The sequence below is a fragment of the Mobula birostris genome, chromosome 10, assembly GCF_030028105.1.
Source record: "Mobula birostris isolate sMobBir1 chromosome 10, sMobBir1.hap1, whole genome shotgun sequence".
Classification (NCBI taxonomy): Eukaryota; Metazoa; Chordata; class Chondrichthyes; order Myliobatiformes; family Myliobatidae; genus Mobula; species Mobula birostris.
Window position 1 is genome coordinate 53281714 of NC_092379.1, and position 23077 is coordinate 53304790.

General features: G+C 47.1%; 1 protein-coding gene across 1 annotated transcript in view; it reads right to left on the bottom strand.

The window, feature by feature from the left end:
• The window catches only part of LOC140203686 (uncharacterized), a 161717-nt gene that overhangs the window by 98425 nt on the left and 40215 nt on the right, over positions 1-23077 (bottom strand). Inside the window, exons 5-7 of the mRNA XM_072269732.1 lie at positions 15035-15119; positions 5260-5368; positions 3597-4359 (exon numbers count right to left, since the gene is read on the bottom strand). Coding sequence (XP_072125833.1) covers positions 3597-4359; positions 5260-5368; positions 15035-15119 — 957 coding nt within the window. The remainder of the gene's footprint in view (positions 1-3596; positions 4360-5259; positions 5369-15034; positions 15120-23077) is intronic.

A 23077-nucleotide genomic window follows, 5' to 3' on the forward strand; every position in this document is an offset into this window, starting at 1 on the left:
GTCTGACCAAAGCCTCAGCAATACATCCTTGCCATTATATTCTATCCTCTTTAAATAAATGCTAACATTCCATTTGTCTTCCTTACCACTGGAGGAACCTGCAGGTTAACCTTCAGGGATTCATGCAGGACTCTCAAGTCCTTGCATCACTGATTTTTCAATTTTCTCCCTGGTAGAAATTAGTCTACATGTTTATTCCTTCTACCAAGGTGCATGACCATACCCATTTACAGGCCAGGCTGAAAGAATCACGAAGCAACTACCATCAACAGATCACTTGCAATATCAGAGGAAACAATACACTGGACTATTGCTACACCACCATCAGGAATGCCTACCATGATATTCCATGTCCTCACTTCGGGAAGTCTGATCATCTGGCTGTACTTCTACTCCCTGAGTATAGGCAGAGACTGAAAACTGCAGCACCAGTAGTGAGGACCAAGAGGGTATGGACAATGGAAGCACAGGAGCGCTTACAGGACTGCTTTGAATTGGTACACTGGACTGTATTCAGGGATTCATCTTCGAGCCTGGGTGAGAATGCTGCATTTGTTACCGACTTCATTAAAACCTGTGTGGATGAGTGTGTGACTACAAAGACTTGCTGTACATTCCCAAACCAAAAGCCGTGGATGAACCAGGAGGTACGTCATCTGCTGAAGGCTAGGTCTGTGGCATTCAAGTCTGGCGACCCAGGCCTGTACCAGAAAACCAGGTATGATTTGCAGAGGGCTATTTCAAGGGTGAAGAGACAGTTTTGAATGAGGTTGGAGGCGATATTGGATGCTTGGGAACTCTAGCAGGGCTTGCAAGGCATTACTTCCTACAAAGCGAAATCCAATAGCATGAATGGCAGTGATGCTTCACTACCAGATGAACTCAACGCCTTCTATGCACACTTTGAAAGGGAGAACACAACTACAGCTGTGAAGATACCTGCTGCACCTGATGAGCCTGTGATCTCTGTCTCAGAGCTGATGTTAGATTGTCTTTAAAGACACTGAACCCTCACAAGGCAGAAGGTCCCGATGGAGTACCTGGTAAGGCTCTGAAAACCTGTGCCAACCAACTAGCGGGAGTATTGAAGGACATTTTCAACCTCTCAGTGCTACGGGCAGAAGTTCCCACTTGCTTCAAAAAGGCAACAATTATACCAAAGCCTAAGAAGAATAATGTGGGATGCCTTAATGACTATCACCCAGTAGCACTCACATTGACAGTGATGAAATGCATTGCAACTTAGCTATCACAATAGGTCAATGGCAGACGCAATCTCAATAGCTCTCCACACAGCTTTAGACCATCTGGACAACACAAACACCTACATCAGGATGCTGTTCATCCACTATGGCTCAGCATTTAACACCATCATTCCCACAATCCTGATTGAGAAGTCGCAGAACCTGGGCAACTCTCACAACATGCTGGAGGAACTCAGCAGGTCGGGCAGCATCCGTGGAAACAATGAGTCCACGTTTCCAGCTGGAATCCTTCGTCAGGACTGTAGGGGGAAGGGGCAGAGGCCCTATAGAGAAGGTGGGGGGAGGGTGGGAAGGAGAAGGCTGGTAGATTCCAGGTGAAAAACCAGTAAGGGGAAAGATAAAGGGGTGGGGGAAGGGAATTTAATTTTGTGTTTTGTGTTTGCAGAACCTGGGTCTCTGTACCTCCCTCTGCAATTGGATCCTCGACTTTCTAACTGGAAGACCACAAACTGTGCAGATTGGTGATAGCATATCCTCTTCGCTGACGATCAACACTGGCACACCTCAGGGGTGTATGCATAGCCCACTGCTCTACGCTGTATATACACATGACTGTGTGGCTAGGCATAGCTCAAATACCATCTATAAATTTGCTGATGATACAACCATTGTTGGTAGAATCTCAGGTGGTGATGAGAGGGTGTACGGGAGTGAGATATGCCAACTAGTGGAGTGGTGCCACAGAAACAACCTGGCACTCAACGATAGTAAGATGAAAGAGATGATTGTGGACTCCAGGAAGGGTAAGATGAAGGAACATATATTAATCCTCATAGAGGGATCAGAAGTGGAGAGAGTGAACAGCTTCAACTTCCTGGGTGTCAAGATCTCTGAAGATCTAACCTGGTCCCAACATATTGATGTAGTTATAAAGAAAGGCAAGACAGTGACTATACTTTATTAGGTTGAAGAGATTTTGTATGTCAACAAACACACTCAAAAACTTCTATAGTTGTACCGTGGAGAACATTCTGACAGGCTGCATCACTGTCTGGTATGGAGGGGCTACTGAACAGGACTGAAAGTAGCTGCAGAAGGTTGTAAATCTAGTCAGCTCCATCTTGGGTGCTGGCCTACCAAGTACCCAGGACACCTTCAAGGAGCGGTGTCTCAGAAAAGCAGTGTCCATTATTAAGGACCTCCAGCACCCAGGGCATGCCCTTTTCTCACTGTTACCATCAGGTAGGAGGTACAGAAGCCTGAAGGCACACACTCAGTGATTCAGTAACAGCTTCTTCCCGTCTGTCATCCAATTCCTAAGTGGACATTGAATCTTTGGACACTACCTCACGTTTTTAAAAAAATAAAGTATTTCTGTTTTTGCACGTTTAAAAAAAAATCTATTCAATATACATAATTGATTTACTTGTTTATTTATTATAATTTTATTGTATTTATTATTATTATTTTTTGCATTGAACTGCTGCTGCTAACAAATTTCACATCACATGCTGCTGACAATAAACCAGACTCTGATCGGCCACTTCTTTGCCCATTCTCCTAATGTGTCTAAATCCTTCTGAAAAACTACCCAGTCCTGCATCTATCTTCACATCATTGGAAAACTTGGCCACAAAGCCTTCAATTCCGTCATCCAAGTTATTAACATGTAATGTGAATAGACAAGGACCCAACACCAACTCCTGCAGAACACTAGTCTCCGGTACCAAACCAGAAATTCCCCCTTAATTCCCACTCTTTCTACTTTCCTGCTTGACCAGCTGTGTTCCTCCTGCACTGTGTGAGTATTACTCTAGATTTCCAGCATCTGCAGAGTTCATTGTGTACGATGTTGAAAAGAACAAACAATGCCACCCTTTCTCAGCCCAGAGGTTTGAGGGATGCAGAACATGTCAGACGTAACTGAAGTGAGCTTGTCTTCAGTCTGCAGAAAGTCATTCGGGAAATTCTAGGGAAACCTTCTCACCCACAGAGTGGTGACTATTTGGAACCCATCACCACGGGGAGAGTGGGAAGTGAAAAGCAGGGATGGATTTGAAAGGACATTCGTGGAACAAGAAACAGTGGCAGTGATAATCTTGACTGCTGGGTCCTTACCGTACTCTGGGTGTGTTGTAGATCAACTAAATACCTGAGACAGTGGTTAAAATAGAAGTCATTTATTTGTCACAGATCCGGAAAATTAAACTCCATTCCCATTAAATATGAACATCAACAGAAGAAACACCTCCCATCCCAATCACACCGTGCAGACTTAGTTTGAAGACAGCAGCAATAATTACAGTCTGAAACCAACAGTCACTTTTGAGCTTGTCTCTGGATTCAGAAACTGTGAGGGTTAAATATCCAGCAGGCTGCTTATTTAAACACTTTCCCGAGTGTGAACTCGGTAGTGCTTTACTAGGTGGGATGACTGAGTGAATCCCTTCCCACATTCAGAGCAGGTGAACGGTCTCTCCCCAGTGTGAATTCGCTGGTGCGCCAGAAGGTGAGATGAAAGAGTAAATCCCTTCCCACATTCTGAACAGGTGAATGGCCTCTCTCCAGTGTGAACTCGCTGATGTATCTGTAGGTGGGATGACCGGGTAAATCCCTTCCCACATTCAGAGCAGGTGAATGGCCTCTCCCCAGTGTGAACTCGCTGGTGTCTCATCAGATGAGTTGATCGAGTGAACCCCTTCCCACATTCAGAGCAGGTGAACGGTCTCTCCCCAGTGTGAATTCGCTGGTGTACCAGAAGCATCGTCGACCGAGTAAATCCCTTCCCACACTCAGTGCAAACGAACGGTCTTTCCCCACTGTGAACATGCTGGTGGGTCAGCAGGTTAGAAGACTGAGTAAATCCCTTCCCACATTCAGAGCAAGTGAACGGTCTCTCCCCAGTGTGAACGCGTTGGTGTACCAGTAAGTTAGATGACTCAGTAAATCCCTTCCCACATTCAGAGCAGGTGAACGGCTTCTCCCTGGTGTGAACACGCTGGTGTGCTAGTAGTTTAGAGGGCCGATTAAATCCCTTCCCACATTCAGAGCAGGTGAACGGTGTCTCCCCAGTGTGAACTCGCTGGTGTCTCATCATGTGGGATGAATTAGAGAATCCCTCTCCACACACAAAATGGTAGAACAGTCTCTCTCCCTTGTGAACTCACTGATGTGTCTGCGAATGGGCTGAGTGAGTCAATCTCTTCTCACAAGGAGCAGGTGAACAGACTCTCACTGGTGTGGATTTTACTGGATTTTATTTGGAGATGCAGCATGGAACAGGCCTCTTCAGCCCAATCAGCTGCTCCATCCAGCAATCCACCTGTTAACCCAGCTCTACCAGAGGACAATTTACAATGACCAATTAACCTATTATCCGATATGTCCTTGGACTGTGAGAGGAAACTAGAGCACCCGGAGGAAAACCATGTGGTCACGGCAAAGACGTACAAGCTCCTTACAGACCATGTCTGAACTGAAATCCAAACTCCGACACCCCAGTCTGAAATCTTCAGTTTGGATGACAGAACCAATTGCTTCCTGCAGAACAGGTGAACTGCCTCACTATAGTGTGAACTTGTTGATGTATCTTCAGGTTGGATGACTGAGTATATCCTCTCCCAAAGAGCAGATCATTGGCCTCTCCCCAGTGTGAACTCACTGGTATATCTGCAGTCTGAGTGAGTGAGATAATTCATGCCCACACTGAGAGCAGGTGAATGATATCTCCCTGCTATCAATTGTCTGACAATTCACCAAGTCAGATGTTAGTCATAGTGAATCCCTTGTAAAATCATTGCAGTTGACAAACTGATCTCTGGTGAACAAACGCTGGTGTGTTCTCAGCACCCCGGTTCCAGCGCATTTCACTGAGTTAAAACAGAATGTTTCCTTTCAGACACAAAACACAGGTCCAGCTGGGATGAGATACATCTTCATCTCCAAGGATTGACAACTGATCTGTCGCTGCTACAAAGGGAATATCCAGTCACTCCTTTGATAATCTGAAGACAATTAGAAGCTTTATCTCCAGGTGGATTCACCCAAATCTCACCCCGACACTGAACACGTGTTCGGATTCTCCTTGCTGTGACTGCTGTTCTGTCTTCTCAAGCATCTCCTCCTCTACATTCAGAGACGGATTGTTTTCAAGTGCTGGTGAGCTGACAAAGACAGCAGAACTGACGTGTTTTTGTTTTCAAGATTCCCAGAGATTCTTTTCTGTTTCTAATCTGTAAAAAGATTTACAAAACACATCAATGAGTGAGGGACAAATCAACTCATTTCACTCTCAATGTGAGCTCGAACATTACACTGTTACAGCGAGCTTCAACCGAAGTTAGAAGAACATGACCTCATTGTCTAACTGGGCACTAGGCACTGACCAGGAATCTGGACCGACAGAGAGTGGTAGCTGTGTGGAACGAGCTTCCAGCAGAAGTGGTTGAGGCAGGTTCGATGTTGTCATTTGAAGTTAAATTGGACAGCTATATGGACAGGAAAGGAATGGAGGGTTATGGGCTGAGTGCAGGTCGGTGGGACCAGGTGAGAGTAAGCGTTCGGCACAGGCTAGAAGGGCTGAGATGGCCTGTTTCCGTGCTGTAATTGTTATATGGTTATAAGTAAGTTCTCTGTCTTTCTGTCTGTATCAGAATGGACATTTCTGCCCATCATCAATCTGTGACTTGGCTCAGTTTGTCTCTCCCAGTCAGTATTATCTCAGGTTCTGGTCATGTCCCACAGAACTACAAAGAGCACATGATATTACATGGCTGCTCTGGAGACTTTCCAAGTACTCAAACCCCACTCCCTCACCAGTGTGAGTGCTACAGGTCACTGGTTACCCCAGACAAAGGTGTCTGATATCAGTCTGTTCCCAGAGAGAACGGGACTAAACATGTTCTCGCGAGTAAAAAGATCCAGAACCAGGAGAGGTAGAAAATTGGTGATTTGCTGAAGAAACAAAGTAAATGCAAGGGTTTTGTTTTCTATTGTATTCAGCACTAACTGATATTTTAATTGACTGGAACGGAGAAATACCACCTTGTTTTAAGACCCAGTCTCAATTAAGCACATTATTTACCAAGAAGGTGCCCTGGAGATTCTGGGGCACCATCAAGACACGGTGACTCGTGCAGGAGCTCCAATGAAAGTCATATATGCCCATTTTAGACGCTACAGCTGAAAACCACAGCTTCATCTATGGACCATACAGTTAGGAACATCGTTTTAATGTGATTAAAAAATATCAACTGTTGTCACTGGTGTGGTTCCCCTTTAAGACAGTGGAAGAGAGGAGGTCACTCTGGTCTGAAAGCTCGGTTAAGGAAGTGTAACTTTTGCCTACCAATACAGACTATCCTGCTGGTAGACGTACGGTATCTGGAAAGTAAAGTCAAAGATAACAGAGCAAGATTGCTATTCTGGAGGTACATTAAAAACTGTTGGTGTTTTTATTTTACATTCCAGACACAGCGATACAGCTCGATGGCTTCACAATTCACTGCCAAGATAGGACTGCTGAGTCTTTCAAAGGCAGCAGAGGTGGAGTGTACTTTATGATCAGCTCTTTGGCATGTGCAGTCATGGTGGTGCTCTCCCAGTCCTGCTAACCTAACCTCCAACCTAGTGATCAAGTACCCTCCATCTGCTCTGCCACGGGAGTTTCCAGCCATCATTTTGGCAGCAGCGTACAGGCCACCTCAGGCCAGTGTCAAACAAGCTCCTGGCATGAAACAGCACATCCTGATGCCTTCCCCATCATTCTCACCGATTTTAACCAAGCCAGCTTAAACAAGTCTCGAAATAACTATTACTAACGTATCACTGACAGAGCAACTAGCTCACTGGACCATTGTTAAACGACCATCGGGAGTGTTTACCACGCTATGACACGACCACAGTTTGAAAAGTCTGATCACCTGGTTGTACTACTACTCCCTGACTACAGACAGAGACTGAAGACTGCAGCACCAGTAGTGAGGACCAAGTCGTGGCACAGGAGCGTGTACACGACTGCTTTGAGTCGGTGGACTGGACTTATTCAGGGATTCATCTGCAAGTCTGAGTGAGTACGCCACAGCTGTCACTGACTTCATTAAAACCTGTGTGGACGAGTGTGTGCCTACAAGAACACACTGTACACACCAGAATAAAAAGCCATGGATGAACCAGGAGGTGATGCTGAGGGCCAGATCTGTGACATTGAAATCTGGTAGCCCAGGACTATACACGACGAGCAGATATGACTTACGGAGGGCTATCTGAAGAGCAGAGCCACAATTCCAAATGAGGTTGGAGGTGGAAGTGTACGTACATCAGCTCTGACAGTGATGCTTCCCTCCCAGATAAGCTCAATGCCTTTTGTGCACACTTTGAAAGGGGGAACACAACTACAGCAATGAGGATCCCTGCAGGACTCGGTGACCCCGTGATCTCTGTCTTGGAGGCCAACATCAGAGCGTATTTCAAACGGGTGAACCCTCATACGGCGAGAGGCCCCGATGGAGTACCTAGTATGGCTCTGAAAACCTGTGCCAGCCAATCAACCTCTCAGCTGTTCAAAGACGTTTCCAATCTCTCGCTGCTACAGTCCGAATTTTCCACCTGCTTCCAAAGGGCAACAATCACGGCAGTGGCCAAGAAGAGCAGGGTGAGCAGCCTATCACCCAGTAGCAGCCACTTCTACGGTGATGAGGCACTCTGAGTGGCTGATTATGGCTCAGATTTACTCCTGTCTCAGCAAGTTCCTGGACTCACTGCCATCTGCCTACCACCACAATAGGTCTACGGCAGATGTGATCTCATTGGCTCTTCACGCAGCCTTGGGTCACCTGGACAATACAAATACCTACGTCACGATGCTGACTACAGCTCAGCATTTAAAACAATCATTCCCACACTTCTGACCGGAAAACTCCGGAACCTGGGCCTCTGGACCCCTGTCTGCAACTGGACCCTCGACTTCCTAACTGGAAGATCTCAATGCCTCCGGATCCGGAATAACATCTCCAACTCACTGACAATCAACACCTCCGGATCCGGAATAACATCTCCAACTCACTGACAATCAACACCCCAGGGACGTGTGCTCAGCCAACTGTTTTTCTCTCTCTACACCCGTGACGGTGAGGCTAGGAACAGCTCAATTGCCATCTATAAATTTGATGATGACACAACTATCACCGGCAGATTTCAGATGGCACCGAGAGGGCGTACAGGAGTGAGATATACCAGCTGGTTGAGTGGTGTCGCAGTGATGAAATTTTCAGGGAACTTGGAAATAAGAAATGATTCTCTGTTTCTTGTAAATAGTGGGTTAACGTTAAGTGCCAGCTTGTGTGCGTGTGCTCTGTTCTGTGAAAATATGCACAGTCTGTCCTTGGCTGAAAAATCCGCCTTCAACTTGTTTAGATTAATGGCTCACAGCTGTCCCTATGGGAATGAGACAATGGCTAAGTTCACAGATCATGCTTCATGGTTTCACATCACTGACCTAAGTTTCCTTCTTTATCTAGCGGAGGAGAGTAACTGATAAGGTCTAGACAGAACATTTATTTTTAATAATTAAACCTTGATTTAGTCAACTCTCTTATCTAAGTAATTAAGTTTTGCTCGAACTGCTTGGCAGAAATATCTGTTCAACTAAGTGATTCTTTGTTTCGCCAGTTTTATAAATTGTCATATTTCTGAGTGTTAGACAGAAAGCTGGTTACGAGCCGCCAGAGGGAGAGAGAGAGATATCCTGTCTCCCTGATGATCGGCTCTGAGTCCTTCTCGCCGGCTGAGTGTGAACGAATAAACTGGTGAGCGGTTAAAGAATTGTGTGTGGTGTGGTTATTTGGTCTGGCAAATTTAAGTTTACATTTGGTGCAGTGACTCGGATCCCAACATAGGGAACATTTCTCTGGGCTGAGTAAGTGACCGAGGGTTTGAATCGAATACAACCGAGTGGTAGGGCGCCCCGAGGTGTTTTACCTCTGGCCAGGCTTTCTGCCCCTCGCCCATCGAAACCTGTACCTTGACAGGACCACCCGGACCAGGAGAAGTGTTTTTGATAAGCATTAACGGAGAATAAGGCTAGCCGTTGTTTCTGCGAGGTTGCTGCGGGTGACAGTGGCTATTCTGTATTACACTTGGAACGGGATTCGAGACCTGGTCGGGAGAAGTGGTTGCCGCTGCCTGCCGAATTAGGTAAAGGGTTGTGCATGCCTCAAAATATGGCCAGTTGAAATCTGATGATAAGGATACAAGACTGGCAGCCCGGTAAATTTCTCACCTCCGCAGCAAAAATATGGCCGGTTGAAATTTGAGGATAAGGATTAAAATGGGACAAGTTCAGGATAAGGGAGGGAAGAGGACCCCCCTCCAGAGTACGTGAGAGCAAATACCGGATAAGGAAAAGGATCTTCAGATGTTAAGTGCTGCACTAACCAAGTGATTGGGAAACGGTGTATGGCCCCCAGGGGGAACTTGTGATATAACCCCTTGTGAACAAGCAGTGAATTTGATTTGAAAAAAGAACTGCGGTAAAAAGTGGAAATTATTAATCAAAGTCCGGAAAGATAAAGCCAATACTAAACGGAATGGTACCTTACTGGCCGGTTGGTGGAAAATGCATGTGACAGAGGAATAGAGTTATGTAGGGGTGACCGCGCTCCCAAGAGTTGGGAAACTTTAAAGGCAGAGTGCGAGTGGGAAGACGGTAGGAGAAAAAGCCAACAGGAACAACAGAGAAAACAGGCAAAGGCTGATATGAACAGAAAAGAACGATCAGAACGACAGTGTTGTGGGAAAACTGATCGGGATCCCGAGCCTATGTCTGGTATACTGACTCTTTCTGATGATGCAGAAGATACTGATAGGGATGAGGAGTGGGGATGTTACCCTAGACTGCCACCACCCCCCTTGCCCCTTTCCCCCATAGAAGTGCCACAACCAACCGCACCACCCGCATCACCATACCAGGCCCCTGAAGGATCGAATGTGGCAGAGCCAGTAAAGTTGAATCCCAGAAGGCAAATCCGGAGGGGGTCCTGGCAGGAGATCCTGGAGAGGGGCAGTCTGAACCTTGTGATAAGCTTGGAGGAACCAACTGAGTCCCCAACAGCAGTGTCCTATTGGGCAGTTGCCCAATCCCCGAGTAGGTGCGGGGGACAACCAACCACCAACAATTGGAACATACGTCCCCTGGAAACCCCAGCAGATGATAATGATAATGAATCAGGCCCCGGACCGTAAGGAGAAACCAGCCCAATTTGCTCAGTATGTTCGAAGTATTATCCGGATGTATAATGCCACTCCCCAGGACCTGTTTGGACTATGGTGCATGATACTGTCACCTGAAGAGACAACAAAGTGGCAGGATCAGATGGGTGAGGATGCTAACAGGGGGCCGATCCGAAGCCACAGGGAACTAGAGCAGCGATTTCCTAATGACCAAGAAGCACAGACGAACCACTTGACCCAGTCATTAGAACCAGACCTACAACAACCCGTGAACATCACTAAGGTGTTAGAGTGCAGGCCAAAGCCAGGAGAGTCGGGGGGTGATTACTGGGAGCGGTTCGTTGCTTGCTATGGGACATCCGCGGGGGACTCAGCCTTTAATCAAGGACGAGATTCACCTTTGCTTAACACTATGGTCTTGCAATGTATTCCCCCGGTATCGCCGACATGATCCAGACGAATAACATGAATTGGTCCCAGAACTTCCCGCCTCAGATGAGACCAGCGGTGCTGTACTACTGGAATGGCCAGAGTGACCGTTAAGGCTGATTTATGCTTCTGCGTCGGCTCTAACCTGTAGCCGATGCCGTAGCCTACGCAAGTGGTCTATGCCCTTGTGAGCATTTATACTTCTGCACTGGTGTGTCCGCGTCGCTCTGCAATTCACCGCCAAAACGCTAGTTGGCGATGGGGTTTCTATGCCACTGTGTTGAGTTTCTTCGTGTACTTCAAGCAGTGGCGACTGAAACTGAGCGCATCATGTTGCAGTTGGAGCTAATAAATGTTGAACAAGAGTTACTTTTATTGAAGTTACTGCGACGCAGAAAGGAGGGAAGACGTGGGAGGAGATGGTGTGTACGAGCATTGAATGGATTGAGGCAGAAGGAGGGTGAATTTTCTGTGCTTGTCCGGCCACTGAGAGACATGGACAAGGAAATGCATTTCAAATATTTTCCTATGTCGGCAGGTAGATTTGACGACTTGGTTCATTGTCTCCAAGTGATGCTACCAAGTGGACCAATCACAGTTGTTGCGGTCTGCGTCGCTGAGACGCGTAGTTACACTTTTGGGGAGGTGCGCGTCAGGCTACGCCGTACCTAAGGCGTAGATTCGACGCAGAAATATAAATTGGCCTTAAGCCTCGACCTAGACCACAAGTAAATACCGAATACGTCCAACGCCCGAGGCGCCAATTGGTGGGCGGAAACGGGGACTCCCTAAATGGAAGGCAAGAGCCCGAAGACCCTGACCGGCGCTTCCCCGATTGGCCGTATCCTGACCCCGATACTGACCCACCAGGAAGCCATAATATGGCATTAGAAGCACCTAGAAGACCCCCAAGAGGAGGAGACCCAGGTATTACACCCTGGGGGACAGGGGCAAGACAGAGGGATTCAATACGAAATGGCCCCCGACACGGACCGCCGATGGGGGCCTGTTATAATTGCAGAAGGCATGGCCATTGGAGACTGAATTGCCCCTGGAAACCCAGACAGGATTCCCCTGCGCCTGGGCCCCCAAGGGCGCCCTTTTAAGGCCAATAATCCATTCGCTCGACCTCAGGGCAGAAATCTCCTGGTGATAAGCACGTCCCCTCATCAGGAACCACATGTCACCCTACAAGTGGCTGGAATCCCAATTCCATTCATGATTGATACGGGGGCAAGCACCTCAACTCTCGATCAGGAAATAGTAAAGGACAAAGGGCTCCAGTTGTCTGGCCTTATCTGGATTCGAAGAACGTGAAGATTCTTACTCACGCACACAACCATTGTCAGTGGAACATGAAGGATGCTCCTGTGACATCTCCTTTACGGTAACTACCAGCCTGGGCTGTAACCTGGCCGGGAGGGATTTGCTTTGCCAACTAGGAGTAGAGGTAATTTTGCACTGATGAGGGTATCACCATAGACTTGTGTGGCTGCAGGCAGTATCCTCAGTTTGCAGTTCCTCAGTGGTGGGGATTAAGTATGCACCCCACACAGTTTACCCCACCACTCCCCACATCGGACCCCCACGTAACCGTCTGCTATGACCCCACCAGGAGCTCTGCCGAAGACACTCGGTACTATGCTCCTTTTGAAGGATTGGAGTATCCGGTCTTGTTGATCGGAGAGGTGGAAGGAAAAGAAGGCACAGCCTATCTGGCCATGATTCCAGGATACCTATGGCAGTGGTCCCCAACCACCAGGCCGCAAAGCATGTGCTACCGGGCCGCGAGGAAATGGTATGAGTCAGCTGCACCTTTCCTCATTCCCTGTCACGCACTGTTGAACTTGAACATAGGGTTGCCAGCTGTCCCATATTTGCCGGGACATCTCGTATACTGGGCTAAATTGGTTTGTCCCATATGGAACCGCCCTTGTCCCATATTTCCCCCGCTAAGGTAGAGCGTTCCTATGAAACCTTTCGTGCCGAAATGGCATGAAGCGAAGAAGCAATTACCATTAATTTATAATGGAAATATTTTTGAGCGATCCCAGACCCAGATCATGTATTGCACTGCACTGCTGACACAAAGTTAACCAATATCACGACAACACAAACACGAGGAAATCTGCAGATGCTGGAAATTCAAGCAACACACATCAAAGTTGCTGGTGAACGCAGCAGGCCAGGCAGAATCTCTAGGAAGAGGTACAGTCGATGTTTCAGGCCGAGACCCTTCGTCAGGACCCCCCAAAACGTCGACTGTACCTCTTCCTAGAGATGCTGCCTGGCGTGCTGCGTTCACCAGCAACTTTGACGTGTGCTGCCAGAAAATTCAAGATGATGGTGGTAAGCTACACAACTTTGGGGCCAGTAAGGCAGGGGGATGGCCTTGGTCCTTCAACATATTTGGGGACTTCTGGGGGTCGTTTGTGCATTTCGGAAGCCTGATTGCATTAATTTTGATTATTATCTGTATCCTACGGTGCCTTTGGCCATGCTTTGTATCATGTTGTAGAAGCCACAATCTGTTCTGAAAAGTTATCATGTAATGATAAAAAGGAGGGAATGATGAAATTTTAAGGGAATTGGGGACATAAGAAATGATTCTCTGATCCTTGTAAATAGCAGAATAAAGTTAAGTGCCAGCCTGTGTGTGTGTGTGTGTGTGTGTGTGTGTGTGTGTGTGTGTGTGTGTGTGTGTGTGCGCGCGCGCGTGCTCTATTCTGTGAAAATGTGCAGAGCCTGTCCTTGGCTGAAAAATTTGCCTTCAGCTTGTTTAGATTAACAGCTCACAGCTGCCCCTTCGGGAATGAGACGATGGCTAAGTTCACAGATCACGTCTCTTGGTTTCACATCACTAACCTAAGTTCCCTTCTTTACCTAGCGGAGGAGAGTAACTGATAAAGTCTGGACCAAACATTTACTTTTAATAATTAAACCTTGATTTAGTGAACTCTCTTACCTAAGTAATTAAGTTTTGCTCAAACTGACTTGGCAGGAATATCTGTTCAACGAAGTGATTCTTTGTTTCGATAGTTCTATAAATTGTCATGTTTCTGAGTGTTAGACAGAAAGCTGGTTACGAGCTGCCAGAGAGTGAGAGATATTCTGTCTCCCTGATGATCAGCTCTAAGTCTTTCTCGCCGGCTGAGTTTCAACGAATAAACTGGTGAAAGGCAGAAGTAAAGAATTGTGCGTGGTGTGGTTATTTGGTCCGGCAAATTTAAGTTTACAGCAGCAATAACCCTGCACTCAACATCAGGAAAACCAAAGAGCTGATTGTGGACTTCAAAACAGGTAAGATGAGGAAACACACACCAATCCTCTGAGAGGGATCAGAAGTTGGAAGAGCGAGCAGCTTCAAGATCCTGGGTGTCATCATCTCTGAGGATCTAACCTGGGTCAATATATCGATGCAGCTACAAAGAAGGCAAAACAGCGGCTATATTTCACAGGGAGTTTGAGGAGATTTTGTTTCTCACCATATATACTTGCAAATTTCCACAGATGTACAGTGGAAATAATTCTAACTGGCTGCATCACCGTCTAGTATGGGGGGGGGGGTAGGGGAGAGGAAGTTAATGTACAAGATTGAAAGAAGCTGCAGATATCGTGAACTCAGCTCCATAATGGACACTCGCCCCTGTAGCATTCAGTATCTCTTTGAGGATCGATGCCTGAACAAGGCAGCATCTATCATTAAGGATCCCCATCGCCCAGGCCTCGCTCTCTTCTCATTGCTACCATCAGGAAGGAGGTACAGGAGCCAAACTCAATGATTCAGGAACAGTTTCTTCCCGTCTGTAATATGACTCTGAATCGACATTGAACCCATGAATCCTACCTCATTACTCTTGTTTTGCACAACATATTTAATTTCTGTTACACATGTTAACTGTAATTCGTTGTTTTTTATAATTATATATTGCATTGTACTTCTGCCGCAAAGACAACACATTTCATGACATATGCCGGTGATCTGTCACTCTGATTCTGTTCCGTTCCCGATCCTGGGATTCAGACAGCTGAGGCTCGGCTGTGTCTGGGAGATGACTGGGCTGCCAGCCCCTCAGCCTGCGGACTGAGTGGAAAGCCTTGGCAGCATCACCCATTGCCGCCTCTACACAGAGACATTGTCACCAACCCCGAACCCAGCCTCTGTCCCTCACCGGCCCGCGATGCGCATGCGCCGCAACATGGCCTCGGCAGCGCCGATCGTCGGAAAATTCACCGGACCGGGTGTGAATCGTGGGGCTGAGAGAGGGAGAAATAAGCGGGGCCGTCCCGGGATCCAGAGCCATGGTGTGTCCGGCACCCGCCCGCAGCATTTGTCCCTCAGTCAGGCTGCGGACGCCGGGCTGATGAAAACCCACCCGAACCCCACTCCTACCTACTCCCGAATCTGCAGCGCCGTTTGTCCATTGAGCGCATGCGCAATTTTGGCATCGCCTGGAGAGTGATCTCAGGCGCATGCGCATTGGATTGAGGGTGGACGGACGGTGATTTCTAAAGCGCTGGGCTTTCTGGGTATGCACGGTGCCATCTCACAGTTCAAGGTTCAAAGTACATTTTGTTATCAAAGTAGAGATATGTCACCATATAGAACCCTGAGATTCATTTTCTTGTGGACATAGTAAATCTATAGAACAATAACTATGATAGGATTGCTGAAGACAGCAAGCTGTGCAAATTCAAATATAAATAAACAGCGAGAACATGAAGTTAATGAGATAAAGAGTCCTTTAAAGTGAGATAATTGGTCGTGGGAACATTTCATTGATGGGGCAAGTGAAGTTGAGTGTAGTGCAGTTATCCCTTTTTGTATTAGAGCCTAATGTCTGAGGGGTAGTAGCTGCTCATAGACCTGGTTGTGCGAGTCCTGTGGCTCTTGTACCTTCTACCTGATGTCAGCAGCGAGAAAAGAGCACATCCTGTGTAGTGGGGATCCGTGATGATGGATGCTGCTTTCGTACGAAAATGTTTCATGTAGATGTGCTCAATGGTAGGGATGGATTTACTCGTGATGTACTGGACCAAATCCACTACTTATTGGAGGACTTTCTGTTCAAAGGCATTGGTGTTCCAATGCCTGTGATGCAGCCAGTCAATATATTCCTCACTACATCTCTGTAGAAGTTTGTCAAAGTTTTAGATGTCATGCCAAATCTCCACAGGCACTGCGGTGCTTTCTTCGCAATTGCCCGGTCTTCTGAAATAGCAAAACCCATGAACTTAAGGCTGCTGACCCTCTCTATCTCTGATCTTCTGATGAGGACCTCTGGTTTCCCTCCCCTGAAGTCTATAATCAGTTAACACACATTAAAGTTGCTGGTGAACGCAGCAGGCCAGGCAGCATCTCTAGGAAGAGGTACAGTTGACATTTCAGGCCAAGACCCAAGGGTCTCAGCCCGAAACGTCGACTGTACCTCTTCCTAGAGATGCTGCCTGGCCTGCTGCGTTCACCAGCAACTTTGATGTGTGTTGCTTGAATTTCCAGCATCTGCAGAATTCCTCGTGTTTGTGTCTATAACCAGTTGTTTGGTCTTGCTGAGATTGAGTGATAGGTTGTTTATATTGCACCACTCAGCCGTATCTTCAATCTCTGATTCATTACTACTTCGAATGAGCCCATGATCGTGGTGTCATCAGCAAACTCGAATATGGCACAGGAGCTGTGCTTTGCCACGCAGTCATAAGTGTAAAGCAAACAGAGCAGGGGGCGAAGTACATTGCCCTGTGGTGCACCTGTGCTGACGGTGAACAGGGAGGAGATGTTGTTGCCAGTCCGAACTGACTGGGGTTAGCAATTGCACAAGGAGGTACTGAGTCAAGTCAAGTCAAATTTATGTATAAAGCACATTTAAAAACAACTCACATTGACCAAAGTGCTGTACAGATCAGAGCAGATAGCTAAAATTACAAATACAAGCAACACAGACATAACCACAAGGCACAAAAGAAACAACACAAGGGCCCAGGCACAAGCCAAAAATCAGCCACATCAGGAGGATTCAAACGCTAGTGAATAAAGTAAGTTTTGAGCCTGAATTTAAAAGAGTCAATGGAGGGGGCAGATCTGATAGGGAGGGGAATGCTGTTCCACAGTCTAGGGGCTACAACAGCAAAGGCACTGTCACCCCTGAACTTAAATTTAGATCGTGCGACTGCCAGGAGCCCCAAGTCAGCCAACCTGAGGGACCTGGAGGTAGAATAAGGAGTTAGAAGGTCTGCGATATAGGAGGGGGCCAGCCCATTTAAGGCTTTATAAACAAACAGGAGAATCTTAAAATCAATTCTGAACCGTACTGGCAGCCAGTGGAGGGAGGCCAGGATTGGAGTAATATGGTCCCTCTTCCGGGCACCCGTCAGGAGCCTGGCTGCGGCATTCTGGACCAGTTGCAGACCGGACAGGGGTATTGAGGCAGAGGTCTTGATGCTTACTAATCAGTTTTGAGGGGATGATGGTATTGAATGCTGAGCTGTAATGGATAAAGAACATCCTGATGTATGCACCTGTCAAGGTGTTCCAAAATTGAGAGAAGAGGAGAGCCAAAGAAATGACACATGTTATGGACCTGTTGCTCCAGTGGGCAAACTGGAGCAGATCCCAGTCGCCTCTCAGGCAGGAGCTGATGTCTCATCATCAACTTCTCAAAGCTCTTCATCACTGTGGATGTAAGTACAACTGGGTAATAGTCATTGAGGTGGGTAACCGTGCTTTTCTAGGGCAGCAGTGCCCTAGAAAATGAAGCCTGCTTGAAGTAGCTGGGCACCATGTTCTGCCAGAGAGAGAGGTTAAAAATCTCTGTGAACGCTCCAGCCAGTTGATCAGCACAGGTTTCTCGTGAGTGTCCAGGTACCCCGTACCGTCTGGATGCTCTCCGTGGATTCACCTTCCTGAAGGCAGCCCACACATCATCGGGGGACGTGGGATTTTGTGATGGTTCCTCTATGTTCAGATGGTCAAAGCGAGCATAGAAAGCATTGAGCTAATCTGAAAGTGAAGCCCTGCCATCTCTCATGTCACTTGACTTAACTGTTAAGGCATCCGCAAGCTCCAGTTCCCTTCTGCCAGAAGCCTCAAGTCCAGTCAATGTTTTAATGTGGAGAACTCAGCAGCTACTCAGCAAGCTCCCACAGACAATATACTCGATATCAACCTGCTTCAAAATCAAAGTCTACACACAGATGCAGATAGAAACCAAAAACACAAGAGATTCTGCAGATGCTGGAAAGATAGAAGAACACACACAAAATGAGGAGCTAAGCTGGTCAGTTACCATCTATGGAGAGGAATAAACCGTCACGGCTTCAGACTGAAAACATACTCCAGTCCAGAAATATTGGCTGTTAATTTCACTCCATTGATATTTCTCCACTGCTGAGTTCCTCCTGAAGTTTGCAGGAATAAACAACTTCTTTCACCTCTCTCTCCAGCAGTACATGGAACCCCCCTGCTTCAGTCAGTTTCTACATGTTGCTGATCCTTCATCTGTAGCCACGTCGTCCTGGTCTGATTCCTCCCTCCCCTCTGTAGACTCTCGCCCCCATCGGTTCCTGGAGCCCCAAAACCCAGCCTTGTGCTGGCTCCTGTTTGGTTTCTGATCCTGCTCCATTGAAGTTACTTACCATTTTTTTTCATGGTGCGCACTGACAACCACCTGGACCCAGATTAAACCTAAAACACAGGGCTCAATGACTCCAGATAAGATAACAGAAACACAGGACCCCAGGCCTCATGACAGGACCTCCCTCCCCAAGGCCAGCACATGACAGCCAGGGAGTATTGGGGAACTTGAGACAGGACTGGTAAACTCGAGACAGGTCTGATGTTCTTAAGACAGAGCTGATTAACTCAGAAATGTTGCATAGAACTCAAAAACATTTCACATACCTCAGGAACATATCATCCAACTCAGGAACACAGAATCAATCTCAGAAACCTGGAATGGCTCTTGGAAACTTGGAGGACAATGTGAGAACCAAGAAACCGTGATGAACCTGAAGGTAGACTAGAGAAGTTCACACTGTGGACTTGGAATACTGTACTCTGAACATGCACTCAAAATGAGATTTACTGACCTGCCCCTGGACAAGTTCTGGATTTCTGTGAAAGAAGAGTATCCTGCCATTCACAGGAAAGCAATGGATATTTTGCAGCTGTTTCCAAGTTCTTACATGTGTGAGCAAGCCTTTTCTTGTTTAACAAGTGTCAAGAGCAAGGATAGAAATTGCCTCATTTCAGTGGAATGTGGAATCTGTGTCTGCTTATTATGTTTGCCTTATGAGTTTTTGAAATTTATGAAAGGGAAGGAAAGAGGTTAACTTCAAGAAAGGTAAGCTAAGCTTAACTACCTGCTTTTTTCATTCTCTACTCAAATGAGCTTTGACAATTATTTTTGGATTATTATGTCAACAACTTACTGATCACACTAACATACTCTGAGCTGTAGATATAATAGTTTTTATGTCGGGCTTTGCTGAGATGTGAAAATTATTTCAAGGGCAAAAAGCTTGAGGAAGGCTGTTCTAACTGCTATGGTACCATATCATTCTTCTTCAGCTTGGAGCCCTAAGGAATGAGCATTACTTGAACTCACTAATGTAATTGCAGTTGGGACATCCAGTGAATCCCTGCCCACAGTCAGAACAGATGAGTGGCCCGCTCCTGCTGTGAACTCACAGGAGTATCTGCATGTGCGATAAAACTCCCCGGCCATGCATCCAGTAAGATCACGGACGTAGTGATCCCTCAAACGATAAAGTATTTGAGCGTCTGAGTGAAGAATTGTTTGGGTGTTATCAGGGCCCTGGTCCAACTGAGATTCAATGAGAAGATAAAACAGAAAACTTTATTTCAGATACAAAGCAGATGCACGTTTCCAGCTGGGAAGAGATTTCACTTCTGCTCCAAGGGTTGACAATGGATATATTGTCGCTACAAATGTAATCTTCTAACTCCTTCAGTGAATGGAAGACAATTTATAAGTTTTATCTCCAGAGTGGTTCATCCTCTTCTCATCCCACAACTCAACACTGTTTGGGTTCTGCTTGCTACAGCAGTCTTCTCACGCATCTCCTCCTCCACATTCAAGCAGCAGTGGTATTTATGTGTTGATCCTGACCAACACAGCAGATCTGATGTGTCCTCACGTTTGAGATGCCCATAGACAAATCCTTTACCTTTTCTCCCTGTAAATTAATGACAAAATATATCAATGGGGGAAGGACAACTTTGAAACTGAAATTGTAAAAGGCATTGGTAAGGCCAAATTTGGAGTACTGTGTACAGTTCTGGTCACGGAATTATAGGAAAGATGTCAGCAAAATTGAGAGAGTACAGGGAAGATTTACAAGAATGTTACCTGGGTTTCATCTCCTAAGTTACAGTGAAAGGTCGAACAAGTTGAGTCTTTATTCTTTGGAGCGTAAGAGATTGAGGGGGGACTTGATAGAGGTATTTAAAATTATGAGGGGGATAGATAGAGTTGACATGGATAGGCTTTTTCCATTGAGAGTGGGGGAGATTCAAACAAGAGGACATGAGTTGAGAGTTAAAGGGCAAAAGTTTAGGGGTAACATGAGGGGGAACTTCTTTACTCAGGGAGTGGTAGCTGTGTGGAACGAGCTTCCAGCAGAAGTGGTTGAGGCAGGTTCAATGTTGTCATTATTGAATAGCTATATGGGCAGGAAAGGAATGGAGGGTTATGGGCTGAGTGCAGGTCAGTGGGACTAGGTGAGAGTAAGAGTTCGGCACAGACTAGAAGGGCTGAGATGGCCTGTTTCCGTGCTGTAATTGTTATATGGTTATTTCAGCTGATATAATTTTAGTTTCCATGGCAAGATTCGATGTCACACTCTTACAACAAGCCCAATACCATTTGGAGGAACAACACCTCATATTCTATCTCCTGCACCCTGAAACAGTATAAACCTCTCTGTCCTTCATCAATCTGTAACTTGGCTCAGTTTGTCTCTGTCTAGTATAGCTTCATGTTGTCCCACAGCCCTTCTCAGAGCACATGATAATGACGCTGTCTGGATATTTTCTGATTATTTTGACCCTCCCAACACTTGACAGTGGTAAAGCCAGCATTAGCAACGTCTTTGAACCTCAGGAGCAGGTGATTAGGCTTCCTCCTTGGAGACTGACACTGTGTGGGAGTTTTGTGGTGTGAAGGCTACTGGTGACTTGTTACTGAATACATTATTATGTACCCCAGGAGAATGGTAGAGAAACCTGGTCTCGGTGGCAGAAGGTCAGAACCAGAGGATGTTGAATGAAGGTGATTTTCTAAAGGAGCAAAGGTGATGCAATGATTTTGTTCCTTTCTGAACAGCACTAAGTGGCATTTGAATTCACAGTCAGGTAGATCCAAAGCTAGTTAACTTCAGTCTCAAATTACGTTCTTAATCTTCCAAAATGTGGGTATCAGATTGTTCTCGAGGACCCACCATCACTCAATTTCACCCTGTGATTTAATAAGCGTAAAATAGACACTCCACTTCAGAATCTGGTTGACTATCACTTGCTTGTATGTCCTGAGATTTGGTGCTTTGAGGCAGCTGTACAGTGCACTGAACGTGTATTTCTCTTTCTCAGGCCCTGGGGATTTATCCACAGTACTGAGCCTCAAGACAGCAAACCTTTCCTCCTGTGTAATCTGTATAGGGGACAACCTGCAGATTGGCGTGGAAGTACCTTCTTCACTCACCAATGCACATGATCCAGGGTCCTGATGTAGAGTCTCAGCCTGAAACGTTGACTGTTTAATAGATGATGCCTGGCATGCTGGGTTCCTCTAGCATTTTGTGTGTGTTGCTTGAATTTCCAGCATCTGCAGATTTTCTCTTGTTTGTGACCAATCCATCCATTACTGTCAGTGATTCAGCGGCAGAACCTTCACTAATACGCAGAATACTCCCTGGGGCCTGGCATGCGGGTCCTGGGGCAGAGGGGAGAAGAACAGAGGCCATCCGGAGTTGAAGGGTCATGTTGTGTAAGCCCCCGTTCCCCTCATTCAAATGAACATGAAAAACACAGCACAGTGCGGAACATTTGGCCCTCCAAGAAAAGAGTTAAATGTGATTTCTGCTTAGTATTTGTTAAAATAAAAAATGGAAATCCGTGAGACAAAAATGGTATTAGCTTGGAGTGGGATCCTTTGTAAGAGCAGGAGGGTCAGAAAGAGGGAGAGAGAGAGAGAGAAAGAAAGAAGGGGGTGGGTGGAGGAGGAGGAGAAGGAGGGGAAGGGGAAGGAGGGGAAGGGGAAGGAGGGAGGTAGAGAGAGGAGGAGGGAGGGAGAGAGGAGAGAGAGGGAGGAAGAGTGGGTAGAGGGACAGAGGGAAGAAAGAAGGAGAGGGGAGGAGGAGTGGAGGGAGAGGTAGGGAAGGAGAGAGGGCGAGAGGCAGAGGGAGAGGGGGAGAGAGGGAAAAAGAGGGATGAGGAAGAAGGGGAGAGAGGGGAGAAGGGGAGGGAGAGATGGAGGAGAGGACAAGAGTGGGAGAGAGAGAGGGGAGAGGGGAGGTGAGAGAGGGAGAGACAGGGTCAGAGGGGAGAGAGAGGAGAAGATAGGGAGAGAGGGAGGGAGAGAGAGTCAGAGGGAGAGAGGGAGGGGGAGGGGCAAGTGGGGAGGGATACAGGGAGAGGAGATGACAGGCAGAGAGAGAGAGAAAGAGGGGAAGGTAGAGATAGCAGAGGGAGAGGGAGAGAGAGTGAGATAAGGAAGAGAGTGTGGGAGAGGGGGGGAGGGAGTGAGAGGGTTGGAGGAAGGGAGAGGGGTGAGAGGGAGAGTGGGAGAGAGAAAGGGAGAGGAAGAGGTTGAGAAACGGAAGGAGAGGGGTGAAAGAGGGTGAATGTGGGTGAAGGGGAGAGAGGGTTGAGAAGAGGAGAGAGCATGGGAGTGGGGGAGAGGTGGACAGAGGGAGGGAGAGGGAGAGAGGGGAAGCGAGAGATGGCGAGACGGAGTAGGAGACGGTTAGTGAGGAAGAGAGGGGTAGAGAGGGAGTGAAGGAGAGAGGGGGCTGGGTGGGAGAGAGAGATAGAGAGAGGAGGGGAGGGGGGAGTGGGGCAGAGAGAAGGTGAGAGGGAGAGATGAGTAGAGCGGGTGTGGTGGAGAGAGGGGGGAGGGAGAGCGAGATAGGGATGGGAAGAGAGGGACGGATAGAGGAGATGGGGTGGGAGAATGAGAGAGAGAGGGAGGGAAAGAAGG